This window comes from Triturus cristatus, chromosome 6 (assembly GCF_964204655.1).
Source record: "Triturus cristatus chromosome 6, aTriCri1.1, whole genome shotgun sequence".
Classification (NCBI taxonomy): Eukaryota; Metazoa; Chordata; class Amphibia; order Caudata; family Salamandridae; genus Triturus; species Triturus cristatus.
Window position 1 is genome coordinate 432,255,604 of NC_140589.1, and position 17,814 is coordinate 432,273,417.

Sequence of the window (17,814 nt, forward strand, 5' to 3'; positions counted from 1 at the left end):
AAGATAGGGAAATTGAATTTAGTATGCCTGGAATCAGAATGTAAAAATGCATGATTTAGTAAATATGATTTTTTTTGTTCTGTGTATGAAAATTCCACTTTTAGAAAGTCGGTATTTTCTTGCTTAGCCATCCTGTGTGCTCTGCTGGGTTTGTGGATTGACTGTCTGACTTTGGAGTGAAAGGGGCTGGGGGTGTACATTCTCTCAAACAGCCACCGGTTGGGTGGGGGGTAGATGTGTGTCCTACCTTTCCTGAATGAGTCAGGGCTGGGCTGAATAGACCTGAGCTACATTCAGAGTAGTGGGAGGAGTTTTCACTAGTACCTGAACAGGCCTGGTCTGCATTTAGAGTGGGGGGAGAAGATGTCCCTTGCACCTGAATAGGCCATTTCTGCCTTGGACAATGCTGTCTCCATCTCCTTCTGGGAAGCTGTGCCAGAGATGACCAACCTGGTTGGTACTAAGCACATACACTCTCTGCCTGAGAGAACAAAGGTATTTTGAGTATAAATATTGGGGCCCAGACCCAAGAACTTTAGAACTCCCTTGTATCAAGGAACCTGCCAAGAAGAAGAGCTGGAAGAGCTGCTAGAGGAGTACTGCCCCTTTGCTGTGTTGTTTATTTGTTGGGTTGGCCTGCAGTTGCTGCTTCTGTCTTGGGCATTGAAAGGACTGGGCTGAACTTTCTTTACTTGTGCTGAGTTTCTCTGAGTGCTTGAAGCAGAGCTTGCCTCCTGTTATGAAGTCTCAGAGATTGCAAAGACTTCACCTACCTCTGGGTACCGCTTCTGGAACTGCAAATTTAGTTGCCACAGAGAAGGGAAAGGCTACTGACTCCATCACCGACTCCATTGCTGGCTCCCTACCCTGAAGGCAACGGCGCATCTCGCACCACAACCCTGGTCTCACCGATGATGACGGCTGCCGCTGCTGCCACCATGACATGTGGGCACTGCACTCCACACCGCTTAGCTTCACTTCGGCACCCTGGTCTCACCAGCGCCATTGTTGCCTGCTGACTTCGACACCTGTGACCGCATCATGGCTGGGGGCACCGCTCGTAAGTTTTGTGACACACCTCCTCGTCCCACACAGCAGTCTGGGCCAACCAACGGCAGGTCCCGCTAACTGGATCTGTGCCTGCACCACAACTTGCCAGCACCGCATCGAGCACCGCCTTGCCTGCACCATAAGCCTAGGTCTCACCGACACTGTCTGGACGATCGTCACCAAGACGCAGCATGCACCACATCTTCCATTTTGCAGTGCAATTGCAACGTTTGCCATGACCAGCTTGCACCAACGTGCCAGCCACAATGAGAAAGGTACTGTTCACGATGCGGTTGGCTAGAACTGTTAGACTCTGTTGTTTTCAGCATCGCAGTAGACACGGACGGAGCTACCGACTCAGAAGAACTGTGTTTTTGAGACATTTCTGCAATTTAAAAGATATCTTGCAAAGTATATATTTTTAAGTACTGTATGTTGCATTCTTATCATTTTGGTCTTGTTTTGGATATATAAAAATATTGGATATTCTTCTACACTGGTGTGGTGTCCTTTTGTAGTGTTTTCACTGTATTACTGTTGGTTATGTGCAAATGCTTTACACACTGCCTTTGAGATAAGACTGAGTGCTTGTGCCTCTCTACCAAGGGGGTGAGCAGGGGTTATTTTAGGAGTGTAACTCCCTTATCCTGACTAGAAGGAAGGGTCCCTACTTGGACAAAGGTGTAAACCATTGCTAACTAGAGATCACCATTTCTAACAGTGTCCATCACAAGTAATACAGTCACTCTTGTTAGATCCAGTTAAAGGTTTCTGTAATTTAAACCTGAGCTAAACCCCTGATAACTGTTCCTCAGAGTAGACAGGTTCAACATAGAGAAAATGTGTAGAGCATTTAGAAGTAGCACAACGCAATTAAAATCCCACTCCAATTTATACAAATATAGTAATATTTAAAAAAAAAAAAAAAAAATCAGGGAACCTGGAGATATGACATTTAAAAACGTAATAATATAGCACCAAAAAGCTCAAAGTGACAGTGGTAGTCAATGATTGCAGTTAAACGGGACCTAGGTGAGATTCAAAGTCAGCACAATCTGATACATGTAAATTGGCCCCATTAGGCCCTGAAAGTAGGGGAGTTCAAAAATGTTTCCAAGTCCTAATCGGAAAATGAACTTTGTAATTTTTCAGAGGAAACCCTTTTCTCCAGAAGAGACAATCATGAAATACATTCAATGCCATGGCACTGCCACTCAGATACTTTTCACAGTCGGTCCCCTTGAAACTATGGAACTCTGGAGGAAAAGGTTAGAAAAGTTCCTGTTAGATTTGGGGGTCTCTAGTTGGCAGAGGTAGGTACCTTTGACAAATGGGGACCCTTGTGTATAGTCAGGGTAAGGGGGGTTACAAAATAACCCCTGCTCACCCCCTTGGTAGCTTGGCACGAGCAGACAGGCTTATCTCAGAGGCAGTATGTAAAGCATTTGTGAACACATACAGTAACCCAGTGACTACACTACAGATGGACACCACACAAGTTTTCGGTGATGCGAGGCGCTTCAGCGATGCGATGCGACAGCTGCAGCGGTAACACCCTTGTTCAGTGATGCGACGACAGCGGCTGCGGCCGCGACACTCTTCTCCGGTGATGCGAGATGCTTCTGCGATGCAATGCAACAGCTGCAGTGGCGACACCCTTGTTCAGTGATGCGACAACAGCAGCTGCGGCGGCGACACGCTTCTCCAGTGATGCAAGACACTTCTGCGATGCAATGCAACAGCTACAGTGGCGACACCCTTCTTCAGTGATGCGACGACAGTGGCTGCGGCGGCGATACGCTTCTTTGGGGTTGCTAGACGCTTCTGTGATGCGATGCGACAGCTACAGTGGCGACACCCTTGTTTAGTGATGTGATGAAAGCGGCTGCGCGGCGACACGCTTCTTCTTCGTGAGTCGCGCTTCCAGCTCCGTGAGACACGCAGTTCCCCAGAAAGCCCAACACAACTGCAGGCTCTTCCAAAGAACTCTTGGGGAGCTGGTGGTTGAAGTCTGTTGTCCCTGAGACTTCAGCAGGAGGCAAGCTCTTTCTCAAGCCCTTGGAGATCCTTCACAAGTTGAATAAAGTACACACAAAGTTCCTTTCTCCTCTCTTTGGCAGTCAGGCAACCACTGTAGGCCAATCCCTCAAGCTTAGGAATAGTCTCCCCTCAGTCTCTCTGGTTCCTCTCCTCAGCAAAGGTTTTTTCTTGTTTCCGAAATGTGATCTAAAGTTCTGGGGTCTGGGTCCCCCTTTTTATACACAGTTTCTCTTCGTTCTCTGAAGGCAGAGAGGCCTTTGCCTAGTCCAAACCAGTTCTGGTCAGTCCTGGAGCACTCTCAGGGCCGGACTGGCCGTAGCGGGCACCGGGCGATCACCCGGTGCGCCACACGGGTGGGGGCCGGTTTTGGGCCCCTGGGGGCCATTTTTGTTACAGGGCCGTTAAATCGGCCCTGTAACAAAATCGGCCGAAACTCGGCCCTGGCAAAGAGCTCGGCAGCAAACCGCCCCCCTGCCGGGGGGTGGGGGCCGGCCAAGCACTTTGCCAGGGCCGGTTGTGGTTCCCAGTCCGGCCCTGAGCACTCTGTTTACATGACTCCTTCTGTCCTTTCACAGTGCAGGGCAGAGACATCAGACGCACCACAGGAGGTGGAGCCAGCATTGTGGAGGGAAGGCACAGCCCTATTCAGGTCCCAGGTGCAACTCCTCCCACCCATCTACATGCAGGTCTCTCTATTCAGCCCTGTGATGACTCACCCTGTCTCTTGGAATCCTCAAGCCCCTGTCACTGAAACTCCAGACAAGGAATACACAACCTAGCAGAGGCAGGCTTGGATGGTTAGACAAGAAAATACCTACTTTCTAAAAGTGGTATTTTCAAACACAGAATGTTAAAACCAACTTCACTAAAAGATGCATTTTATCATTCCGAGTTCAGGCATACTAAACTCTAATTTCTACCTATTTCCCTGAGTCAGTTAGGATTGTAAAATGTAATAATCAAACTGCCCGTTCTGGTCTATGGGGAACAGGTAGCCTTGCAATAGTGAAAAACGAAAATGGCTGTAATTCACTATTAGGACATGCCACACACACCAGGGCATGTCCTACCTTATACTTACAATGCACCCTGCCCTTGTGCCTACCATAGGGGTGTCTGATATGAAGAAAAGGGAAGGTTTAGGGACTGGCAAGTGGGTGTACTTGCTCAGTCAACATGGCAGTACCAGACAGCACACAGGCTCTGCAATGGCAGACCTGAGACACACTTTTACAGGCTGCTTCTGTGGGTGGCACAACCAGTGCTGCAAGCCCACCAGCAGCATTTGGTTTACAAGCCCTGGGCACACTCAGTGCACTGTACTAGGGTCTGACAAGTAAACCAAACCAGCCAATCATGGAATCACTAATCCATACATCAATTTACAATAGGGAGAGCATATGCACTTTAGCACTGATCAGCAGTGGTAAAGTGCCCAGAGTCATAAAACAGCCAACAACAAGTCAGAAAAAATACAGGAGGAAGGCAAAAAGTTCAGGAATGACCCTGCAAAAAGGGCCAAGTCCAACAGTTCCAAAACCACTTTTGGTGTGCAAAGAACTACAGGAGTACACATCCAAGGCCCCCAGGACCTCAGGGGGAGAATGTAGAGACTCTGAGGGTGTCTGGCAGAGGACAACAGCAATGTGCATTCCAGGTCCAGTTGCCACTGGCCACCTGGGATGCTTCACAGGAATGTCATCTTCAGCATTTTCATGTTCCTGATGCCACACAGGTGTTTGAGCCTTATGATCCTTGTATATCCTTGGATTTTAAGTCCAAGGGGGTCCAAACTCCTCTGGTCCTTCTCAAAGGCACAGATGACAAGTCCAGCAGTGTTATGTCAAAGACTGGTAAGGGTTTAGCTTTGTAGCATTCACCAGCCTGTGGGTGGGAGACACCCTAAGACACTCATAGCCCCTCTCCGACCAATGAAGTAAAGGTTTCCAGAACCTGTCCTACCTACTTTTACAGTGGCTCCTATTTGCTTTAGTGGAAATAGGCCCACAATGCAATATTCCAGGGTAAATCCAAGATGGTGAAGGTCTTTGGCCACACTAAACTTGGTCTATGAGGCTGGGGGTGTGATTGGGGAGTGTACAATGATTATCCTAGTGTCCTCCCATATCTAACCCTAAATCCATTTTGAAGCAGGCACTGTACCCACTGCAGTGGCTGTGCACAGTTTCTACTACAATGTCGACCTGGCAAGCACACCCACTTGCCAGGCCCTAATTTCCCTATCACATATAAAAAAAAACTCTAAGGTAGGCCCAAGGTACCCCTGTAGGCAGTGGGCAGTGTGAGTGAAAGGGAGGACTTGTACTGGTGTTTGTACATGTCCTGATGGTGTAATACTGTGCATTTTGTTTTCACTGCTGAAAGGCTATCTCTCCCATGGGCTAACTGGTTTGTGCATTCACACTAGACAGGGACCCAAAGGGGGCTACAGTGTGTCCTGCCTTTCCTGTGTGACTCATAGGCTGGCTGATGGGTCTGTCCTCCATCTAGAGTGGTGGGAGGAATTGCCACATGCACTTGAATGGACTGTGTCTGGCTGCCACAATGCTGTCTCCACCTCCTGTAGTGAACCTGGCCTGAGCACGACAGAACTGGATTATGGGTGCCAGGAGAACTTTGTTTGTACCAACACCACAGAACTTCAAAGGGAACTGTGGGATAAATATTCTGGCTCAGACCTCAGGATTTTAGAACTCTTTTGGATCAAGGAACCAGTCACGAACAATAGCTGGGGAAGCTGTGAGGATAGGTTTCTGTGTGCTTTGCTGTATTGGTCTGCAGTGGCTGCTTCTGTATTAAGCAGTGAAAGGACTGGACTTAGCTTTCTGCACCTTCTGCCGAGTATCTCCAAGGGCTTGAAGTAGAGCTTGCCCCCTGTTCAAGAAGTCTCAGGAACAGCAAAGACTTCGCCTGCCCCTGGGTACCTCCTCTGGGGCCTCGTGTTCCAGTTGCCACAGAGGGAAACTGCAATCCGATGCTGTCACTTGAGCGCTGACGATTCTGTGACCTGAAGGCACTGCAGAGGGCACCGCCACATCTCGCACTGCAATCCTGGTCTCACCAATGACAACGTCCACGACTACCACCGAGCCGCTGCTTGCACTGCAACCAGTGGGCACCGTAACCCGCACTGCCTCGCTGCAATCCGCTGCCCTAGTCTCCCCGACGACGATGCGGCCAGCGGACAACCCTGCCGCTGTCTGCACCATGGTTTGGGGGCACTGCTCGTAAGTCACACGAAGCACCGCCACATCCCACACCTCAGTCTCAGCCCACTGACACCAGTCCCATCAGCTGACGATCCCTGACGGATGCTGTTGCTTGCACTGTGACCATCAGCACCGCGACAAGCACCACCCCACCTCTCACCGCAATGCTGGTCTCACTGATGCTGCTAGATGACCACGACCAAGCCTCTAAAAGCACTGCAACCTGAGGGCACTTCACACCGCACCGCTATGCTTCACAAAGCAGCCTCAACACCCGCCACTACCAGCCTGCACCGCCGCAGTCAGCCGGAACAAAAGGTACCATTTAAGGCAATTCCGATACCGCAGCGGGCTGCACTGTCACTGTCGGCGGAAACCGGAAGATTTGTTGGTCCACACCGCTGTGGTAGCCCCTGACGGAGCTACCCTCTTTAAGGTCCTAATTCTGTAGTCTCTTTTTGAATATTGATATTCTTGAATAACTGTATGTTGGATTTTTATCATTTTGGTCTTGTTTTACACAGATAAATATAGGCTATTTTTCTAAAACAGGTGTGGTGTCCTTTTGTAGTGCTTCCACTGTATTACTGTGTGGTTATTTGCAAATGCTTTGCACACTGCCTCTGATATAGGCCTGACTGCTCGTGCCAAGCTACCAAGGGGGTGAGCAGGGGTTATATTGGAGGTGTAACTACCTTATCCTGACTAGGAAGAAGGGCCTACTTGGATAGGATAACAACCTTCCAACTAGAGAACCCCATTTCTAACAGGATCCCACCACGGTGCTGCAAGAAGCAACCCATAGTCATGGGCATTATACAACTAACCATGTCACTACCTATGTGGCCATCACACAGGAGCATAAATGAGCAACCCATAGGAATGTTCTTTATGCAGCCAGTCAAAATATATAAGCATGGAAGTGTCACAGTGGAGTGGCATAGAGCAAGCCAACAGCACAGTCACAGGAGTAGCAAAAGAGTGTCCATAATGTAGCCAGCCATAATAAATGGGAACGAGAATTGTACAGCCAAACCTGCTTTTTGTCTGCAAGGTCCAACCAGGAGTGGCAGTGAGCACTCTTTAGGAATAGTCATCGTACAACCAAATAGGGAGGAGTGAGAGGAGCAGTGCATGGGAAAAGACTTATTTTATGCCTTAAGAGGCCAATCTGGGAAGTTCCTCCCAGGAGCAGGAGAGATTACAGGAATATGAACTATGTGTGTCAGAGGAGTCTACAGAGAAGTGGCAGAAGAGCAATCAGTCATAGTCCAAGCTCTGAAGAGTCAGTACATGATTAGTAATTATGCAAGCAGCCACATCAAATGGTGAATAGACTGAACCAAAATGGTCTTTGGGACCTACAGTGTAGTGACCCAACGGTAGAGACACTGCAGAGAACAGTCCAAGACAAATGTGAGGTGACCCAAAATTCATCACCCCAATCTGTATTATTGATGCCTTTTCTGAGCGCGCATCGTGCCCTTTTCCAGCCTGAGAGGGACAGACGAGTTGTTCTGCTTCTTCTGCTACAGGTCAATTTTGATTCAACCAATCTCTCCAATTGTAGAACCATTTGAACCACCATGGTAGCCCTTACAGAAATATTGTGTTTGCCATGGTTGGACACTAACCCTAAATCCTAATTCCTCAGTTCCAACTGATGATCTGGTGGGTAAAGAAGATGTCCCTAGTCTCAGTTCTGACTACAAACGGCAAATTCCAAGCCTCAGGTCTGCAAAGTGTGGCACTTTGCAGACGTTTTGTGGGCTGCTAACTCATCTCCATCACCAGTAGCCCCCTACATTGACTACTAAGTAAATGTAACCAGTTGGGCCACTTACAACAACAGTACTTAATGTGCCCCTTAATTGTTTCTAGTTAGTTCCTCTAACATCCACACATAAAGCCTCAGTGGTACCTGTTAAAGTTTGATAACTAGCCCCTTCCCCCCTGAAAACATCATTGCGAGCATGGGGGCGGCTTCTTTTCATTTCTGGGTGGTTGGGTGTTAATGAACTGGTTTCTGGACTATTGTTACATATTCTGAGCAAAATGGGCACATACCACTGACTTGTGACTATGTCAAATGACACATGTATAATACCAAGTGTTCTATATTGTAGCATTCTGTCTCGCACCATGTCCCAAATAACTGCTTCTCCGAAGGAAAATATAGTTGAGAGAGTTCCCTGTTATTTTTGACGTGCTGCCCCAGAATTATACCTTTGTTGTGCTTTGTGTAGTTTCTAATCTTAAGCCTACCACTTTTTATACGAAAGTAACTGACTACTTTTTAAAGATATAGATGATTAGACATTTATTTTATTTTGTATATCTTACTCGTTTCAAAGAGTATGTTAGTTTCAAACCCACTTTCACCTTTTGGAGTCAGATTTGCCTGGTTGCCATGGCCATCTTCGGAGACTCAAGTGATCAAGAGTAGTTTATTTATCCAATTGGAAAATAATATTACCTAAAGTTCCAAGGCACTAGTAGTAAACAGCAGTGTCCACCATGGATGCTGCTTAGTAGCTACTAACTGAAACACAGCACGGAGAAAAATAGGAATGTCTTCATGTGAATTGTATCTCCCAATGGAATCCGGAGCAAATTTGTAACTGATCCTTAAGAGGGAGACTTAGAACTAAACATCTGCCCCTCATTTTGCTCCAGGATGACATGGCTACCACATATATATTTTTACAAGCTAGCTTACCCTGTTAAACCGTTGGTTTCTATAGACATTTACTATATGCATGCCCACACCTATAAACGTTGGTTGCACCTCTGTGAAACTGTACAAAAGATTCCTTGTTGCCTCATTCTAGGACCTTTGTTCTCTTAAAGTTTCTACAGAGTCATTTTAGGCTTGGAGAAGCGGGAGACTTTCTGTAAATTGGCAGCTCCCCCGTTTAGTTGTGGGAAAATCACCAGGTTTTCATCTGCAGAGCTTCAGTTGGCACCGCTGGTGCAAACGTTTTACGTGCTGGCTCATCAGTTACAGGGCTGTCAGGACATAGTTGCAATCACCCAATCCTGTTTAGGATGGGGAAAAAGTGGCTAGATTTTCTTGCCTGTGGCTGCCATGTGAGGTAAGACGGTCTGGGCAGAGAAAGCATTTAATGACCCCATGATAGAGAGAAAACTTCCTGTGTCAGGTCATTAAGTTTCTGGTTTTCAGCAATAACCCCAGCTTCGGGGTTTTGTTTTCAGAAAATAAAATATTTTGCCAAGTGGGTCACGCACCAAACATGGTGCCTGTGCAGCAAAGTTTGCAGCCTTTGCTTCAGCTGCAGTTTGCAATGAAGGATTTAGAGATCCCAACCTAGCAGGTGGGGATCTAGATACACCTAGTGCAGGCGGTCCTCCATCGGGTAGCATAGACCTCTACTGACCTGGCAGCTAGTCACCAAATTCTATATCAGGTCCTTAGAGTCTGCAAGCACCCATTTTCTTTTATTAGGGGTGTGTCTATGCACTTGACATGGAACATTTAAATAAAATATTACATTATCTCAGAACACAAAGATTTGGAATCAATTTTCTCAAAATTATTTTAAGATGGTAGGATCACACACGATTTTAGGAGGTTCTAAAGTTAAGGCATTGTGGTTGCATTTGTTTATTCTTCATACCCATAACGAAGCTTCGATGGGAAAGCGTGAGTGTTTGCTGTGGCCTATGTGGTGTTTCATTATCGCATGTGATGACTCGAGTTGAGCACTCATCATGCCCATGCCAACTTCAGGGTTCTCGACATAGTCTACGAATACAACTATATACAACATTTGAAAAGTGTACTGTTTCTTTCCATATTGTATTCAACACATAACACCAATGCAGTTGTGAGTCAAAGTTACGAATAAGACACTCGTTCGTGCTCTTCATTGCCACATACCACAATGAACACTCCCTGCTCCTGTATTTGGAAATAAGACATGCATATCTAGATGGATAACCTTTATGAGATAAATTAGACCTGATCTGGTTATATTAGATGTCTTTCAAGGCAAGGAGAAAATCTGATTTATGAATGCCTACCAACCACCCATATGGAACATGGTTATTTACAATCAAGAGTGATGACGAGGTAAAAGAACAGAAGACAGAAAGCAGTAGGACAGAATGAAAGTGTTCACCTGCAAAAATTGCTCACTGCGTGCTTGGCTTGGTTTCTGGCATCGTTCTGGTCTTCCCCACCAGCTACATAAAGGAATCCATCCATCACAGTCACACACTGATTGAAGCTCTTGGAAGGCATTTCAGCTAGTCGTTTCCATCCTGTCTCAGGATCTCTGTACATGATTTCTCTACTAAGTGACTTTTCTGTGAGTGCTGGTCGTCCCCCGACTGTGACAAGGACTCGGCATCCACCTCTGATTTTTGTTCTCCTGGACTGCAGCGTGTTTTGATGATATGGCAGCAAGTGGTAATTCATAGCATCAACTAAAAGTCTATGGCATTCTGCATCTTGCATCATACGAGGGACGGTCTGGACATAGTTAACTAGGTCTTGAGCAGAGATTGTACCAAAACGAATGTTGCTCAAGAGGTCAGAAGCATATTTCATCCTTTTTTCATCGAAATCCAGCCATTTCATTGCAATCTGGAACGCAGTTATTTCAGAGGGAAGCTGCAAGTCATCATCTATAAGGAGTTCATTGATCTGGTCAAATGTAAGTTTTGAGAATTGGTCAGTTTCAGAAAAATCAATAATGTTATCTCTTATAAACTTCTGTGCTGCTTCCTTGGTGCTTTTTAGGGCATACGTTTCGGCAATATTAGCAACATACATGCAGTTGTCAACATTGATTTCTTGCATCAGAAAGTCACAGCACATCTTGACAAGGGTTTCGATTTGAAGATAGATTGCAGAAGAGAGGCTGCTGCCGATGGTATACAATGAAAGAGTAAGCTTCCCAGTGTAAGCATAAGTGATGACAGTGGCTAGTCCCAAGGGGGACATATCATTGAGGTCAACTCGTTGGGTGGATGGATCTTTCTTCAGTATGTTATGGAAGTATTCACTGCAAGAAGCCATTACCACTTTGTGAACAGTAAAAGATTTGGTTTTGGTGCCAATGGTCAGGTCACACAGAAAGTCGTCCTGCCTCATTCTGCTGAGACCTTCCATTAGATTGCTGCCATATGTTGCGTCAACCACCTCCGTAGAGACGCAGCTCAAGCCATTTCCTCCATCCAAAAAGTCATTCAAGTTATTAAGTTTACTTAGGGGGCTATCTTCCACAATTATAGTCATCTCGTTGATGTCTGTTTTGTTCTTTTTGATGGTCTTCTTTTTTGGTGCCATGATTACAATGGGCTATCACAGCCAAGATCTTGCTGAAAAGGTAAAAAGAAAAGTGTACAAAAATCACAACTTGATTTAAAGACATATGTTACTATTCATTGTTAACTTCTGAAACTTTATACAATAGCATGAAATTGCACAAAGTATCAATAATCATAGAATGATAAAAAAAACATGCTTTTGAGGGATTCAAACATATTTGACAAGAACACCATTCTGTTTGTTCTTTCACACTTCTACAATACTCAGCCAAGGTTTTACATACTCTCACCACACCACAGAGCAGTGCTTAATTTGAGCCAATGGTTTCCAGTGCTGGGCACTGGTCCTTAACTATCAACACCGGCGGCGCTTATGACAGATGGACACATGGTGGCGATGTTTATCTAATTTAGAGATGAGCACAACAATAGTTGCTTATTAATAGAATGCACATTAAAAATGACTAATACCTGCCTCCCAAACCATTCCTCTAGCTTTGGGGGCCTTGACCAGTCCGTATTGTCACTTGTAGGTGTGTGATGTTTAGAAGTTGTGTTGGTACTGTCACTGGCAGTGATGATAGGGGCAATGAGTGGTGAAGTTGCTGTGGTCTCCTGACAAGGTCACTGGCACTTTTGTTTTTTACAAACTAAGCACTGCCCCTCAGATGCTATTAAAACACATAATACTCTGAAATCGTTGTACCTGAAAAGCAGACCTTTTTTTCAGGACAAACCCCCAAAGTCGACTGGGAATAAAAGAAGCCCAAGTCACTGGTGATTTTCTTTTATTTTCCTTACGTGTCTATCGGATATTACATCCACGAGGTTACACCTTTAAAATAAATAACTTGACGTGATTTCTTAACATGTTGTGTTCTATCTTACGTCTTCTTAGAGAACTGGAAACTTAATTAAATTACTTTCCAAACATAAAATAAAGTATACGGAAATAAATTTAGGGGCATGTTTACAACCAATGGCGGAGTGCAGTTTTATGCCATAATTGGTAACGCTGCCCTCCGCCATTCTGAAAATGCAGGGATGTGCCGTATTTACAATAACAAAGCCCACCCCTGCATCTCCCCTAGCGCTAGAGCTAAATTTAGCTGCCTAGTGCCAAAGCAGACACCCTTACACCATAGTTCAAGGGTGCCGGCATTGCAGGGAATGATTGTTCATGTGCAGGAAGGTCTCCCTTCCTGCATATGAACAATCACTAATGACGAATTGTGACTTCTATGTGTGTTGCAGAATACAGCACATAAAGAAGTTGCAACTCGTTATTATCTAATGATTATTCATGTCCAGGAAGGTGTCCCTTCCTGCATATGAACCATCACTGATGGCAATTTGTTCTTTCTATGTGTGCTGCATTTCAACAGCAAAAACGAGGAAAGATGTAATCATTTCTCCTTGTTGCGCCAGTTTAAGACCCAGTTTTCCATGGTCTTATTTTTTGCACTGCCTCATATTTACACCAGCCTTGTAAATAGGGGGCAGCTTTAAAAAAAAAATGGGCGTTGCGGCGGAACGCACACTGTAACACCCATTGCCTGCCCCTTTCATGCTAAGTGCTGCCTGAATAGGGGCATTATTTACAAGGCGGCGTTAATCCATGTTTAGTGGCTTAAAGCCGCCTTATAAATAAGGCGAAGGGGTTATCGCGACCAGAAAGTAAAAAAAAGTGACGTTCTGGTGGCAATAAACCCTTGTGTAAATATGCCCCTTAATCCCTTCTCAAATTACACAATGAACCTGCATACAAGAGTCAAAATCATCCTCCTTTAATAATTCCGCAAGATCCTACTGTCCCTATGCAAGTGGAGTAGCTTGGCAGCACATGTTTTGGGGACAGCGGCCTCCCCCTTTTGCTCCTATTTGCGGCCGTCACGGGGGAATCATCAAAACCCATCCCCCCAGACTCCCCTGCTCTTAAATTCAGCAGCCGCGGGCAGCAAACACAGGGAGGCAAAAGGCCTGGCTACGTCACTGCCCTATGCCAATGATATAAGAGGATGCTACACAATAGGTGGAGTTTGCTTTTATGTTTAAATGACTTGTACCCTATTGATGTGAATTAAATCTCAGCTGAAAATTACAAAAAACAATTGAATATATGATCGTAGCTCCCACACCTGTAACAAAAGCAAATGTAGTGTAAAGAGAAACTCTAGCATTATAATCTGAAGGACTACAAGGAATCCAGTGTCATCAAAAAACATAAAACATGCAAAGATGAAAAAGATTGAACAAAAGAGACAGCACCCATCGTCAAAACCTACGGACTCAACATTGTGTCAACACCCAACTCATCCTCTACCTATCCAACGAACTCAACACTGCCAGACACAACTTTCGAGAAGGTATGGAAGCCTTCGCCAAATGGATGAAAAACAGCTGCCTACAACTAAACACCAAAAAGACAGAAGTACTCATCATGGGCCCAAACCGTGACACCTGGAACAACACCTGGTGGCCCCCCGCCCTCAGAAACCCGCCCACCCCCACTGACCACGAGCTCAACCTGGGAATTATCCTGGACTCCGAGCTCAAAATGGACTACCAGATCAACTCAGTCTCATCCTCCTGCTTCCACACCTTCCCCCTCCTACGTTGGACCTTCAAATGGATCCCCCTTGAACACAGAAAGACAGTCACTCACGCCCTGATCACCAGCAGACTCGACTACTGCAACACACTCTATGCCAGAATAAACTAAAATCTCACCCGCAAGCTACAGAACATCCAGAACACCGCCGCAAGACTGGTCCTCAACCGGTCAAAACACTACCACATCTCCCAGCACCTGCGCACACTCCACTGGCTCCCCATCGAGGCAAGAGTCACCTTCAAGATGCTCACTCATGCACACAAGTCCCTCCACGACACCGGACCAGCATACCTGAACAGCCAACTCAAATTCCACACACCCCAAAGGACCCTACGATCAGCCCAGCTCTCCTACGTCGTGGTCCCACACACCAGAAAAACCAGATCAGGAGGCCGCTCCTTCTCCTTCCTCGCGGCCAAGGCCTGGAACGCCCTTCCACTCCACCTCAGACAGACAACATTGCTTGCCATTTTCGTAAGAGACGTCAAGACTTGGCTCTTCGACGGACCCTCCCCTTAATGGACTGGAACCTGCACCCCCTACCCCCAGCGCCTTGAGACCCTTACGGGTGAGTAGTCGCGCTTTTTTGTTTTTAAACAAACTTTATTGTCTTTTATTGCCATCCAATAATACAATAATCAGCATGTATTGAACAGATGGATGAGTAGTCGTGCTTAACAAACTGTTTGATTGATTGATTGATTGATTGAAAAATATCACAGAGTATTAAACTCTCTGCTGTTAAAGTTGAATGTTGCTTGTGTATTGAACGTGAAGTAATGTATTAACATGACAAGCTCTCCTAACAGAGAGCTAGTGTTTGTTTATTAATGACAATACATTTCATGATAAGTATGTAAGAATCTGAAGCTCAGTGCCCTGAGCACCTACCAGGTGAACTTCGGCTGACAGTTCGGACACTCTGCAGGCCTACTTGCCTTTTTTGAGGTCGATAACATTAGTACCGTTATGTTAGGTCATAAAAACACATATGATTAAGTGCTTTAGGGCAATTCGTTCTTGGTGTGTGCTAAATTAGTTCCATTAATATTGGGTAAAATGGCAGGGTACAAGGACGAATACTATTCACAGATTGAGTAATAATAATAAGGGCACGCTACATTTTGCAGTTATGATCCAAGGCCCTCCACCAGTATATTCACCATGTATTGTCAAGTAAAGCTATTCATCGGTGAACACCAGGGTTCATGGTAATTCCAAATCCACCTGCTGTTATAAAGAAGCAAGAAAAATGTGCCTTGCATCTGATGAGCAATCCTTTTCATGTCTGGCGATGCTCGCCTGTGTTTTACCGCCGCAGAGATGGTTCTAGTGTCCTGTACACAGAGTGTCTCTGAGGCACGTGTACATTCATTCACTTCATTACCCTTCTATTTCTTTTCTGACAAAAGGGTGGTAGGGAGTAGGATTAGTAAGCCCTTGTCAAACTCATTGCTACAAATGAATGTATATATGAAGTAACAAGTGATTTAATGAGTGAATGAATGTAAGAGGACAATTTTGTATCTAAGCTCTAATCAATGGAGCATCTCAATGTATTGGTTTTCCGGGGGGCGCTAGGTGGCGCGTTACCAAGATGGCCGCATACCAGTGAGGCTCTTGCTGTCCAGGCGCTAAAATACACATCAGCTTTATCCTAGGTCACAATTCTCCTGAAGTGGCTGTCAAAATCGGAGTTCTAATCACAAGCGGCCCCGCTGCAGATCTTTGTCCCTGACCTGCACAGCCCGGGAGCTGAGATACAGGCGCTGTCACCCCGGCAGTCACAGCATCACATGATGATACAGGCGAGGAGCCAGCTTAACCGGCCACCAGAGGCCGCGGCTTCTCCACGGGGCATAGGCCGCAGCGCCGAGACAAACAACGTGTCGTGGCACATCGACAGGCGAGAAACATTTACCCCTTACAACCAGTGACAGTGTCACAGCTATCAGCACCGAGGTGAGGAGCCAGCGGGAAGACCCCGGTGGGAGCGTGCAGGGCGTATGGTCGGGCCTGCTCCCAGGGCCGGCATGATCATCTACCAGAGGCTGTGGCTAGTTCCTGGGGCGGAGGACACAAAGATGTTTCACACATCGAGCCACATTGCATTGGCAGGCGAGATACCCTCATAAATAACGCTTGGAGACAGTGAGGAAGCCATTGACATCGCGGTGAGGAGCCCAGTTGGGGGACCCCGGTGGGAGCACTCGGGGCATTGGGTCGGGCCCACTCCCAGGGACGTCGAGGCGCCCGAGCGGCAGTGGCCGGCATATTGAGTGAGAGCCCACAAGCGGGATACCCAGAGCAGGTGAGCACAGTGGCATCCTATACCCAAAACAAAAAATAGCCATAAAAACTAGCAAGAACTGGGCCGTGGTGAACTGAGACAGTGGTTCCCCTCCACCTGCCCCCACCATAACTAATCTCCCCCTGATCGGGGGAAGAGCCAGACCTTGCCAGTCCACATACCATTTTGAGGGCCAGGGTGAAATCTCTGCGACCCCCCACACCACCCTCAATACCTGCTCAAAGTCAACAGCCCACACCTACCACACTAAAGCGGGACCTCTAGGCATCAGGGGCATACGTAACGCAGTAGGCCCTGCCTCCCGGCAGCCACCAAGAATTCAGCGGTGTCAACGTGTTTGGCGCACGCGTGGAGACCACACCACCCCCACATAATTAGGCATGCAGATACATACTGTGGTCTCCACAGGAGTAATACATACGCAGGCCAGATGTAAAATCGTGATTCGCCGGCTCAATGAATTGCCCATCAAGAATCTAACGCAGGCAGCCCTCTAGGGCTGGAGGTGCGGTGCTCACTCACTCCTTCCCTACCGCACCCGGCTCCCCCTCCGCATATATACTGCAGGCGTTGATCCGCATCCCCGAGGTCACAATGGGCAGAACAGATGGTAAACAAACAAAAATTCCATTCGAGGCGTGCAAAACGCCTCGGTCTCAAGCAGACGAGCATCCAGAGACCGAGATGCCCGAGAGCCAGGAAGAGGACTGGAAGTCGCTGCTGTTCAACATGAAAAATAGCCTCACATCCATAGATGCCAAAATCGATGCCATGAACTCACAAATGGACTCCGAGGTGCACAAGTTAGAACAACACGACCATCGCATCACGGAGGCAGAAAACAGAATATCTGAGTTGGAAGATGGTGCCTTGAGTAGCAAGGAACAGATCTCGCAGATGGATAGATGACTCAAAGTCATCGCAGAAAAAATGAGGACTTCGAGGCGCGTTCCAGGAGAAACAACGTGCGTTTACTAGGCCTGGCAGAAACAATCAACACGGGCCGCATGGAAGACTTCATCAAGAAATTAATCAAAGACCTGTTCAGAGCGGAAGCCTTCTCCCGACACATAGTCGTAGAAAGAGCACACAGATCCTTGAATGCACGGCCACCTCCAGGAGCAAAACCCCGCCAAATATTAGTCTGATTCCTTAACTACCGGGACAGAGACACAGTGCTACGTCTGGCACGAGAGAAGAAAACGGAGGAATATGAGAACACCACCCTCACGTTCTACCCGGACTTTATACAAAATGTACAAGACGCAAGAAGA

The 17,814-nt window shown here is 46.6% G+C and overlaps 1 protein-coding gene across 1 annotated transcript in view; it reads right to left on the minus strand.

Moving 5' to 3' along the window:
* Positions 1-17,814, minus strand: part of KLHL31 (kelch like family member 31) — a 94,410-nt gene that overhangs the window by 21,589 nt on the left and 55,007 nt on the right. The window contains exon 2 of the mRNA XM_085610851.1: positions 10,463-11,666. Within this exon, the coding sequence (XP_085466977.1) occupies positions 10,463-11,634 (1,172 nt within the window). The 5' untranslated portion in view covers positions 11,635-11,666. The remainder of the gene's footprint in view (positions 1-10,462; positions 11,667-17,814) is intronic.